This window comes from Mus caroli, unplaced genomic scaffold (genome assembly GCF_978045245.1).
Source record: "Mus caroli unplaced genomic scaffold, Mus_caroli_1 scaffold_16, whole genome shotgun sequence".
Taxonomy (NCBI): domain Eukaryota; kingdom Metazoa; phylum Chordata; class Mammalia; order Rodentia; family Muridae; genus Mus; species Mus caroli.
Genome location: NW_028227271.1, coordinates 37,618,537 through 37,631,789, shown reverse-complemented (window position 1 = coordinate 37,631,789; position 13,253 = coordinate 37,618,537). Strand labels below are relative to the sequence as shown.

At 40.7% G+C, this 13,253-nt stretch overlaps 1 protein-coding gene across 3 annotated transcripts in view; it reads right to left on the bottom strand.

Moving 5' to 3' along the window:
- Positions 1–13,253, bottom strand: part of Dnaaf11 (dynein axonemal assembly factor 11) — a 114,399-nt gene that overhangs the window by 74,699 nt on the left and 26,447 nt on the right. For all 3 annotated transcript variants that reach the window (XM_021183663.2, XM_085831627.1, XM_085831628.1), the window contains exon 4: positions 11,746–11,918. In XM_021183663.2, the coding sequence (XP_021039322.1) occupies positions 11,746–11,918 (173 nt within the window). The remainder of the gene's footprint in view (positions 1–11,745; positions 11,919–13,253) is intronic.

Sequence of the window (13,253 nt, the reverse complement as noted above, 5' to 3'; positions counted from 1 at the left end):
CAGACATCTGGGAACCTTCCCTGCCACAGGAAAGGTATCCACCCTGCCCGGAAGGGCTTTGCCAGAACATCTGGGGGAGCCATCTCTGGTCCGGGATCTCTCAGAGACTAGACTGTGTAGGTGAGAGTGCTGACAATAGAAGCTACACAGCTTCTGGGACAGGTCCTGTTTCAGGCCTTCATCTTCTGCCAGGAGGCAGGTCCAAACAACAGATATCTGTGCACCTTCCCTGAAAGAGGAGAGCTTGCCTGCAGAGAGTACTCTGACCACTGAAACTCAGGAGAGAACTAGTCTCCCAGGTCTGCTGATAGAGGCTAACAGAATCACAGGAGAAACAATCTCTAACCAGAGACAACTATAACAACTAACTCCAGAGATTACCAGATGGCTAAAGGCAAATGTAAGAATCTTCCTAACAGAAACCAAGACCACTCACCATCATCAGAACCCAGCACTCCCACCTCAGCCAGGACTAGATACCCCAAAACACCCAAAAAGCTAGACCTGGATTTAAAAGCATATCTCATGATGATGGTAGAGGACATCTAAAAGGACTTTAATAACTCACTTAAAGAAATACAGGAGAACACTGCTAAAGAGATACAAGTCCTTAAAGAAAAACAGGAAAACACAACAAAACTGGTAGAAGTCCTTAAAGAAAAACAAGAAAACACAAACAAACAGGTGATGGAATTGAACAAAACCATATAAGACCTAAAAAGGGAAGTAGACACAATAAAGAAAACCCAAAGTGAGGCAATGCTGGAGATAGAAACCCTAGGAAAGAAATCGGGAACCATAGATGTGAGCATCAGCAACAGAATACAAGAGATGGGGGAGAGAATCTCAGGTGCATAAGGTCCCATAGAGAACATGGGCACAACAATCAAAGAAAATGCAAAATGCAAAAATATCCTAAGTCAAAACATCCAGGAAATCCAGGACCAATGAGAAGACCAAACCTATGGATAATAGGAGTTGATGAGAATGAAGATTTTCAACTTAAAGAGCCAGCAAATATCTTCAACAAAATTATAGAAGAAAACTTCCCAAACCTAAAGAAAGAGATGCCCATGAACATACAAGAAGCCTACAGAACTCCAAATAGACTGGACCAGAAAAGAATTTCCTGCCGACACATAATAATCAGAACAACAAATGCACTAAATAAAGATAGAATATTAGAAACAAACTGAAGTTATCACAGAAAAAGGAGCCTTCCTTGAAGAAATGCCTCTATGAGATACAGCTACAAGGCATTTTCTTAATTAGTGATCAAGTGGGGAGGGCCCATTGTGGTGGTGCCATCACTGGGCTGGCAGTCTTGGGGTGTATAAGAACTCAAGCTGAGCAGGAAGGAAAACAAGTCAGTAACATTCCTCCATGACTTCTTGACTTCTGCATCCGCTCCTAAAAGTTCCTAACATGTGTGAGTCCCTGTCCTGACTTTCTTTGGTGAACATCAATGTGGTAGTGCAAGCTGAATAAACCCACCCCCCACCACCACCAAAAAAAGAATATTAAAGGCAGTAAGGGGAAAAGGTCAAGTAACATATAAAGGCAGGCCTATTAGAATTAAACCAGACTTTTCACCAGAGACTATTAAAACCAGAAGATCCTGGTCAGATGTTATACAGACACTAAGAGACACAAATGCCAGCCCAGACTACTATATACAGCCAAGCTTTCAATTACCATAGATGGAGAAACCAAAGTATTCCATGACAAAAACAAATTCACACAATATCTTTCCACGAACCCAGCCCTTCAAAGGATAATAATGACAAAAAAAAAATACAAAGACGGAAACTATGCCCTAGAAAAAGCAAGAAAGTAATCCTTCAACAAACCTAAAAGAAGACAGCCACGAGAACAGAATGCCAACTCTAACAACAAAAATAATAGGAAGCAACAATTAGTTTTCCTTAATATCTCTTAATATCAATGGACTCAATTCCCCAATAAAAAGACATAGACTTAAAGACTGGCTACACAAACAGGACCCAGCATTGTGCTGCTTAGAGGAAACCCATCTCAGGGAAAAAGACAGATACTACCTCAGAGTGAAAGGCTGGAAAACAATTTTCCAAGTAAATGGTATTAAGAAGCAAGCTGGAGTAGCCATTCTAATATTGAATAAAATCGACTTCCAACCCCAAGCTATCAAAAAAGACAAGGAGGGGCACTTCACACTGATCAAAGATAAAATCCAAGAGGAACTCTCAATTCTGAATATCTATGCACCAAATTCAAGGGCAGCCACATTCATTAAAGAAACATTAGTAAAGTTCAAAGTACACATTGCACCTTACACAATAATAGTGGAAGACTTTAACACACCACTTTCATCAATGGACAGATCATGGAAACAGAAACTAAACAGGGGCACAGTGAAACTAACAGAAGTTATGAAACAAATGGATTTAACAGATATCTACAGAACATTTTATCCTAAAACAAAAGGATATACCTTCTTCTCAGCACCTCATGGTACCTTCTCCAAAATTGACCATATAATTGGTCACAAAATAGGCCTCAACAGATACAAAAATATTGAAATTGTCCCATGCACCCTATCATATCACCATGGACTAAGGCTGATCATCAATAACAACATAAATAAGAGAAAGCCAACATTCACGTGGAAACTGAACAACACACTACTCAATGATACCTTGGTCAAGGAAGGATTAAGAAAAGAAATTAAGGACTTTTAGAGTTTAATGAAAATGAAGCCACAACATACCCAAATTTATGGGACACAATGAAAGCATTTCTAAGAGGAAATCTCATAGCTCTGAGTGCCTCCAAAAAGAAACTAGAGAGAGCACACACTAGCAGCTTGACAACACACCTAAAAGCTCTAGAACGAAAGGAAGCAAATTCACCCAAGAGGAGTAGACGGCAGGAAATAATCAAACTCAGGGGTGAAATCAACCAAGTAGAAACAAGGAGAACTATTCAAAGAATCAACCAAAGGAGGAGCTGGTTCTTTGAGAAAATCAACAAGATGGATAAACCCTTAGCCAGACTCACTAGAGGGCACAGGGATAGCATCATAATTAACAAAACCAGAAATGAAAAGGGAGACATAACAACAGATCCTGAAGAAATCCAAAACACCATCAGATCCTTCTATGAAAGACTATACTCAAAAAAACTAGAGAACCTGGATGAAATGGACAAATTTCTAGAAAGATCGCAGGTACCAAAGTTAAATCTGGATCAGATTAATGACCTAAACAGTCCTATATCCCCTAAAGAAATAGAAGCAGTCATTAATAGTCTCCCAACCAAAAAAAGCCCAGGACCAGATGGGTTTAGTGCAGAGTTCTATCAGACCTTCAAAGAAGATCTGATTCCAGTTCTTCACAAACAATTCCACAAAATAGAAGCGGAAGGTACTCTAGTCAATTCATTCTATGAAGCCACAATTACTCTGATACCTAAACTACAGAAAGACCCAACAAAGATAGAGAACTTCAGACCAATTTCCCTTATGAATATCAATGCAAAAATACTCAATAAAATTCTTGCCAACCAAATCCAAGAACACATCAAAACAATCATCCATCCTGACCAAGTAGGTTTGATTCCAGGGATGCAGGGATGGTTTAATATACGGAAATTCATCAACGTAATCCACTATATAAACAAACTCAAAGACAAAAACCACATGATCATCTCCTTAGATTCAGAGAAAGCATTTGACAAAATCCAACACCCCTTCATGATAAAAGTCTTAGAAAGATCAGGAATTAAAGGCCCATACCTAAACATGATAAAATGAATCTACATTAAACCAGTAGCCAACATCAAAGTAAATGGTGAGAAGCTGGAAGCAATCCATCTAAAATCAGGGATTATGCAAGGCTGCCCACTTTCTCCCTACCTATTCAACATTGTACTTGAAGTCCTAGTCAGAGCAATTCGACAACAAAAGGAGATCAAGGGGATACAAACTGAAAAGTAAGTAATCAAAATATCACTTTTTGCAGATGATATGATAGTATATATAAGTGACCCTAAAAATTCTACCAGACAACTCCTAAACCTGATAAACAGCTACAATGTAGTAGCTGGATATAAAATTAACTCAAACAAGTCAATGGCCTTTCTGTACACAAAGGATAAACAGGCTGAGAAAGAAATTAGGGAAACAACACCCTTCACAATAGTAATATAAAATACCTTGGGGTGACTCTAACTAAAGAAGTGAAAGATCTGTATGATAAGAATTTCAAGTCTCTGAAAAAGGAAATTAAAGAAGATCTCAGAAGATGGAAAGATTTTCCCATGCTCATGGATTGCCAGGATCAATATAGTAAAAATGGCTATCTTGCCAATAGCAATCTACAGATTCAATGCAATCCCCATCAAAATTCCAAATCAATTCTTCAACGAATTAGAAAGTGCAATTTCCAAATTCATCTGGAATAACAAAAAACCTAGGATAGCAAAAACTCTTCTCAATGATAAAAGAACCTCTGGTAGAATCACCATGCCTGACCTAAAGCTGTACTACAAAGCAATTGTGATAAAAAACTGCATGGTACTAGTATAGTGACAGACAAGTAGACCAATGGAATAGAATTTAAGTCCCAGAAATGAACCCACACACCTATGGTCACTTGATCTTTGACAAGGGAGCTAAAACCATCCAGTGGAAAAAAGACAGCATTTTCAATAAATGGTGCTGACACAACTGGTGGTTACCATGTAGAAGAATGCGAATTGATCCATTCCTATCTCCTTGTACTAAAGTCAAATCTAAGTGGATCAAAGAACTCCACATAAAACCAGAGACAGTGAATCTTATAGAGGAGAAAGTGGGGAAAAGCCTTGAAGATATGGGCACAGGGGGAAAATTCCTGAATAGAACAGCAATGGCTTGTGCTGTAAGATCCAGAATCAACAAATGGGACCTCAGAAAATTGCAAAGCTTCTGTAAGGCAAAAGACACCGTCAATAAGACAAAAAGCCCACCAACAGATTGGGAAAGGATCTTTACCTATCCTAAATCAGATAGGGGACTAATATCCAATATATATATAAAGAACTCAAGAAGGTGGACTCCAGAAAATCAAATAACCCCATTAAGAAATGGGGCTCAAAGCTAAACAAAGAATTCTCACCTGAGGAATACCGAATGGCTGCGAAGCACCTGAAAAACTGTTCAGCATCCTTAATCATCAGGGAAATGCAAATCAAAGCAACCCTGAGATTCCATCTCACACCAGTCAGAATGGCTAAGATCAAAAATTCAGGTGACAAAATTCAGTTGCTGGCAAGGATGTGGAGAAAGAGGACCACTCCTCTATTGTTGGTGGGATTGCAAGCTTATACAACCACTCTGGAAATCAGTCTGGAGGTTCCTCAGAAAATTGGACATAGTACTATGGGAGGATCCAGCAATACCTCTCCTGGACATATATCCAGAAGATGTTCCAACTGGTAAGATGAACACATGCTCCACTATGTTCTTAGCAGCCTTATTTATAATAGCGAGAAGCTAGAAAGAACCCAGATGTCCCTCAAGAAAGGAATGGATACAGAAAACGTGGTACATTTACACAATGGAGTACTACTCAGCTATTAAAAAGAATGAATTTATGAAATTCCTAGGCAAATGGATGGACCTGGAGGGCATCATCCTGAGTGAGGTAACCCAATCACAAAAGAACTCACACAATATGTACTCACTGATAAGTGGATATTAGCCCAGAAACTTAGAATACCCGAGATACAAGATAAAATTTGCAAAACACATGAAACTCAAGAAGAACGAAGACCAAAGTGTGGACACTTTGTCCCTTCTTAGAATTGGGAACAAAACACCCATGAAAGGAGTTACAGAGACAAAGTTTGGAGCTGTGACGAAAGGATGGACCATCTAGAGACTGCCATACTCGGGGATCCATCCCATACTCAGCCTCCAAACACTGACACCATTGTATACAAAAGCAAGATTTTGCTGACACAACCCTGATATAGCTGTCTCTTGTGAGGCTATGCTGGGGCCTGGCAAACACAGAAGTGGATGCTCTTAGTCAGCTATTGGATGGAACACAGGGCCCCCAATGGAGGAGCTAGAGAAAGTACCCAAGGAGCTAAAGGGGTCTGCAACCCTATAGGTGGAACAACAATATGAACTAACCAGTACCCCAGAGCTTGTGTCTCTAGCTGCATATGTAGCAGAAGATGGCCTAGTCGTCCATCATTGGGAAGAGAGGCCCCTTGGTCTTGCAAATTTTATATTCCCTCAGTCCAAGGGAATGCCAGGGCCAAGAAGTAGGAGTGGGTGGATAGGAGAGTTGGGGGGGGGGGTCTGGGAGACTTTTTCGATAGCATTTGAAATGTAATTGAAGAAAATACCTAATTAAAAAATAAATTTAAAAAAGTAAACAATAAAAACACATAAGGTGGTCTTGAGGAGGAATAACTCTTAGATTGGTCCTCTGACCTGTATCTGCATATGCACATGCCTCCATGAAAACACAAGTACATACATGCATGTCCCCCAAATTCACATTAGCAAAAGGGAGAAACAAAAATGCTAACTAAAATACAAAATGTCAAAGCTTCCAGTACAAAGCGATCTTTTAGCCCAGCCCCATTCCACAGAAAGAGGTTGGGGGTTTAGATTGATGCTCTTGACTGAGAAAGTCTTTGGTGCCTGTGATCCAGGCATTGTGAATGTAACCTCATCTGGTCTAAGGGACTGAGATGTGATATAGTTAAGAATATTGGATGAACAGATGGCTTCTCAGTGACTTACAAAGAACCTATAAGTAAGAAAGTTGGGAGCTCCGGTACAAGCTTCAGAGCTGGGGGAGGAGGTGAAGACTGAGGATGTTGAAATCCCAGGAAGTGGCTGGCCATAAACACAAAGGGACGGGTGCCCTCTAGAGGTGGCAAACAGGTAGGCACACGCCTGTCTATACCTCCTCCTTTCCACCCCCCTACCCCCCCCCCCCCCCATGACTAATAGCCCACCAACACTTAGATTTCTGCCCAGGGAACCATTTCTGACCTCTGACTTTCAGAACACTAAAGTGAATTTGTTTTGTTTTAAGGCACTAAATTTGTGTTAATCTGCTGAAACAGGATATTGCAAACTGCATTTAATGAAATACAAGTTTAGTAAAGCATAAGAGTTCTAACTACTGGGATAAGTCATATTACACATCAAAATGCTAATAAAGAGATTAGGAAACATGCTTTCATGAGACTCGTGCAGCTGCTGTGCATCTGGAGGTTTAGTTTTGAGATTCCGGGCAGCCAAGGTAAAAAAGAAAAACACTGCTAGTTAGATATTTGATTTTCTCTATCTTTAATTTTAAGATGTATTAATTTCTGGCTTTCATCTAATATTTAGCTTGGAAACCTATCTTTAAAGCGAGTATCATAATATATACCTTGAGAAATATTACATGCTATTTGGACTAAGATATATTAGAAGTTACCAGACACTTCAGAGACTGATTTTTTTCTAGCATCCTTCCATGAAGACTGAGGGCATGTTAGTCAGTTCACCTCCAGCTGCGTCTATCACTTAAGGTAAGAAGCAGTTGTGGCACAACTTCCAAAAGTGACTCAGTTCATGCTAGAGTTGAGGTTTAATGAAGTGTGGAAAATGAATACGATCATGGCATAAATAAAATAAATTTCTGAAGCACATCATGTAAGTTTTCAAATAAATGTTAGTATATTTATGTAAAGGAGGTCATAAAATATAAATGTAAATATGGGCTATCTATTATTGGATTAGACCTGGAGAGTCTGGCTAAATAGAATTCTTTAATCTAGGATTCTGATGAACTTTGGAAGTAACGTGCTGTTCTTGGTTATAGCTGGAGCACATTTGCCTATTTGATTTACAAAGTCTTTATAAATGTTTTAAAGTTTTCTTTACTCAGACATACTGATCCTAAGAGCATTACAAGAGATCCCTCTATTACATTCCAGACTAGAGACCTCATACTGGACCTCATTTGTTTGAAGATTCCTGGTAGGCATGATTCAAAATTGGCTTACATTTTCTCCAAGTTCAAATGAACCCTTCTAAACTTGTCAAGAAGAACAAGGACAATGGAAACTTTAGTATTTCCTCACTTCCCTCCAGGCAGGGTCCCTGAAGCTGGGACAGCAGTGTGTTCATGCTTAGTGATGATGCCTGTGCACAGGTCCATGCTTCTTGATAAATATACCTGGGTCCACACTTACTGCTGGTAACTGCGTGTGTCCATACTTACTGGGGATAACTGTGCGCTTGTGCTTACTGAGGATAACTGTGCATGCAGAGGAAAGCAACTGAGCTTGCCTCGGGGCTTCATTGAGATCCTCTATAGGAACAACCATCATCCATCTAGACATGAGAAAACTAACCCAAAAGGCCTGCAGCTAATGGGTGGGACAGCAAGTAACACTGTGCTGTGTGCTATCAAGGTCACTGCCACTCACTAACTATAGTGCTGCAGACCAGGGGGGAGGGGGAGAACTCTTGCAAAAGATTTTCTCTCTTTGTACTGCCTCTGTTTTGAGAGGCTGAGTTGAAGTGTTAACACCAGGACCTCAAAACCTGACTCTTAGGAAGACACAGGGATATTGTAGGTATAATTCATTTTGGGGAAAAAAAACATATTGGAGTGGTGTGGGCAATACTGTATAACTGGTGTCATTATAAGAAGAATGCCATGGGAAGGAACAGAGGCCTAAGAACACACTAAGAAAACTGGGGCAGAGGTCAGAGCAGTGAGAGCATGAGTCAGAGAATGCCAAGCACTGCCAGCTGATATATTAGTTAGGAGATAGACCTAGACTCTCCCTCGAGGACGTGAGAGGGACCCACCTCACCCTCTTTTGCTGCAACTTCACCTGGACCATTTGTTTTTCAGAGCTATGGGACATGCGATGGGATAAATCTATCATTTAAGTCCCAGGTAGATTGTGCACTTCACACAGCAAGCCTAGAAAATCAACACATCTACCGCCACTGTCCCTTTCAGACAAGCCTTACAGAGTCTCGGTGGAACGGTACCTAAGATTTCAAAGTGGTTTGCTTCATTTTGCAGTATCAGTAAGCACATTTACTGGCACTACTTTTCACAGGCACTGATGTAAAACCTGAGTGGACTGTCTCCTGAAAGACTCGACCCGATGGTTTACATTAACTCAGAGCAGCAGCAGCAGTGTGTGAGTGTGTGTGTGTGTGTGTGTGTGTGTGTGTGTGTGTGTGTGTTGGAGAGTGGAGGCTCAGAGTCAGACACAGGGAGTGCAGGGTCCTAGTGTTCCAATTGCCAGGTGTGTCAGGCCAAACAATCAAGGAGGGGCAATTCTGTGAGCCCCAACGTCCTACCTCTAATGTGCTTCACTGTCTCCTGTGTGGGTCCAGGACATCCAAGGCATCATTCCCAGAGTACTTTGCACTACCCGTGGCCATTTTTAGTACATAGCGACATCTCCTAACTCTGCCCTGGGCACAGCAGCATGGGCAAGCCCAGCTGTGGTGACCCTGCGGTTCCAGTCTAACCCTGATTCATTCCTTCAGGCTAATGACTCACAGCCTCCATCTCTAGGCTCCACTTTCAGCAAGTTCTGCCTCACACTGCTCATTTTCCTAGGAAGACCTTGTGCAATGACGATCGCCTAGCTTATGTGTTAAAATGATTTACCTCTTATTCTAGGTTCAATTATCCAACTCATTTGCATAGGCTAGGAAATTTTATATGACAAGGTCTAGAATCTAGCAGCCAGCAATTTCTCAACCACAGAAAACACTGAAGATAAAGGAACAAACGCCTCTGGGAACTAAGCCAATGGATGCCACAAACCCAATATCTGCCCATATTCTTGTTAACAAAAGCCTAGAGCCACATATGGACCAAGAACTTTGAACTTGTATGAAAACTAATAGTTTCCCTTTTACTAGTCTCAGTTTTATACTTTCTCTGGAATCATATTTTACTAAATATTAGGTTTAAAATTATTCCAAATAATATTAGTTCTAAAATTATTAGATTTTGGGAATATGATGGCAAAATATGACTGTATTATGATATACAATTTGGTTTTAACCACTGTCTCTGACTTATAATCCCTTCCTCAAAGTGAGTCATAGAAAAAAACTACAATGTCCCCTGTGTTTAGGAAAGCATAGCACACTTCTCTAGAGCTGTGTAGCTGGCTCAGTTGGTATAGTGCCTTGTCTCACAAGCATAGAGACACGGATCTGATCCCTAGAGTTCACATAAAAATGCCAGACTTGCTTACTCCCAGCATTTAGGGAAGGAGAAGCAGGAAAATCCCTGGGTTGCACTGACCAACCTGTCTAGCCTTATTGATGAGCTTCAGCCCAATGAGACACCTGGCCTCAAAAGTGATGGAATGGTGGGTGTTCCTGATGATGGCCCTGGAATTGTTCTCAGGCTTTTACACACACACACACACACACCTGACTTCTTAAGTCCATCATAAGACTCTCCTCGTTCCAGAGGCTTCCTGCTCCTTATCCTTTGAAGGAGGAAAGGGGAAGAGTCTCAACAGACTGTATGCCATAATGGTACCATAAAACCAAAAGGTAGCATTCAAAGGAGTTCCTTGTAACTGGCCACACGCAGATCTCTGGGAAGCAGCATGTTCCGATTGGGCATTAGATTTCCCAGTTCCCTCTCCCATATCACACCTGTGCATCTCTTTAGCTGGGTCCTTTGGATTATCCTTCATAATAAAAAAATAAATATAAGAAAGTGCTTAGAGTTTTGTGAGCTGTTCAATTGAATTAATTAAAACTGAAAAGCGGGGGGGGGGGACATGGAACCCCTGAATATAAGTCAAAAGTTCAGATTAAAAACTACTTAGGTTCATGACTGACCCCTGGCCCCGGGAGGCAGTCTTGCATGCTTGGGATGAGATCTAAACACTATCTCCTTGTAGTATCAGGAGTGAACAAGATTCAAGATACCCAGCCGCTGAAGAAATGACCCGCTATTTGATGAGAACACGAAACCCTGGTATATTCCATGTCAGCAATCTATTGTTCTGATATGAGAACAGAGGTGAAACATGAAAGCAACTGCTTATGCTAGACACACAGAACAGCACAGAACAGAACAGCACAGCACAGCACAGAACAGAACAGAACAGAACAGAACAGAACAGAACAGAACAGTGCTCCTCAGGTGAGTGTCCTGAAGTATCACCAATGGGCTTGTTAGATGTGTAAATCTTATGCTCCATGTCACTCAGACCCTGCTCAGAAGTCTTGAGGATGGGGTCTGGCAATCCGTTTACTGTGGATTGATTGCCTGGTTATTTTTGCTGCTTTTCAGCAGGTCTCATTGTACAGGCCTGGGTGGCTTGGAGCTCACTGTTTAGACCAAACTAGCCTTGCTGCAATCCTTCTGTTTCTTCTCCATCTCTCAATTCTGGGACTGTAGCGGTGAGTGTCAGTGACTGCACAGGGCATACTTCAACGGATGACTCAACTGGTCAGAAAATGGTTACACTCAGCATTTTGATGAGACAGTAGAGAAATCATTGACTTACCTTTTAAAGATCTGATAAAGCTTCAAAACAACATCAAATAATGCAACTTTACTCTCTAGAATATTCTAGTTGCTGAAGCAGCAATTTTTGCCCAACAATTCCATGAAGAAACCAGTAATTCTTGTGGTTGTTTCTTCTCATCTTTCTATGTATCTCCTTTTATCTCCCTCATCTTTCACAACTTTACTCTGAGCATACCTTTAACTGTTGTAAGGTCACCACCACAAACTGCCTGTAGCCATCAAAGTCAGCACATGGGTTACCCATGAGGAACAGCTCCTTCAGATGAATATTGTGTGTCAGGGTTTTAACGCTGCTCAGTTCTCCAATGAAATTTACAGTCAAGTCAAGTTTTGTCAGCCACTCACATCCTATTAAGGAGAAAAGAGAAGAAGAAAAAAGAGGCAAAGGTGACAGTAGTAATAAATTTGTACAGTACCTGATTGCTTCAATGGACTCTCTGATACCAGAACACAATAGGCATTCCTTAGATGTGCCTACATATGCCTCCTTCTGAACTCTTTCTAGTTGTTGCTGAACTAGAGGAAGGCTAATCTGATTTACATGGCAGTCCCTGTAGGCTTAGTTCAGTAAAGGCTGTCTTTCCTTGTGATTTAATTATGTTTGTGTGGATGACACGGCCCAACTCGACAGCCTTCAGTCTCTGAAAATTAAATCCATGCCGCCAGTGCATCCCAGCCCTATGTAAACTTAGTCCGCCAAACTTCTACAGTCCCTCCACACCCCATGCCTTTGATTTCACCATTTCTCTGTTGTTTTCTGGTGGCCACATCAGCAAAATGACCTTGACTCAGATAGGTTCATAGCTCTGCAACCTTGTTCCATTTGGTGAGTGTTATCCCATTTCTCAAAATTACATAGTGGAACTTAATTACTACATGATGATTTTCCTTCCTCCATCACCTTTCCTTGGTCTCAAGTCTTGACTCCACCTTGTCCTGGGCAGGAGGTCTTTTAAATAGGCAGCTTATCAGTGGCTACATCACTGATAAGAATAACATCCCTCCTCCCAAATTTTCTCCTAGATCTCTATCTATGAAACCTACTATGAGCACTGTAACTTTGGTTCTTACTTTTACATCAAGTATAAAAGTAATCTTCTAAACCCATTCAAAACAAGAATGTGTGGAAGGGAGAAAGAAGGAAAAGTAGATCGATGACAGAGAGAACTCAACACCTTGACATGCCACAAAGCAGGAAAGTGTTCAGAAACTGTGAAGAGCACCTACTGACAAGTTGGTCTGTTTGCAAGAACTGCTCTGGCCACGCCTGGAACAATGTGAACATCAAACTAAAAAGCAGACATAAGAAATAATGAGCAAGTATGTGCAGAAGGTGAGGTTCTTGATTAAAGTTGAATATCATCCAATGAATGTGCAATAATGGAACTGCAGGATCATTACTGACTATATTAAAACCAACTTAAAGTCATGATAAGGGACAGGATGTTCACATGATTTCTTAATATAGTCCCATCAGTTGCTTATTAACTCAAATATAAAATTCGGGGAAATATAATGTAGAATGAAAAATTAGATACTGACTGTCCTTTGCTTCTTTTTGTGACATTTAGATATTCTCTGATGTTTAAATTCTCTGTATGACTTTTGTCCTTTCTGATATTTTCTTGTAATGTAATTCAATACTTATAACTTATCTTCTTCTGTTATTATCTGAGCTCCATG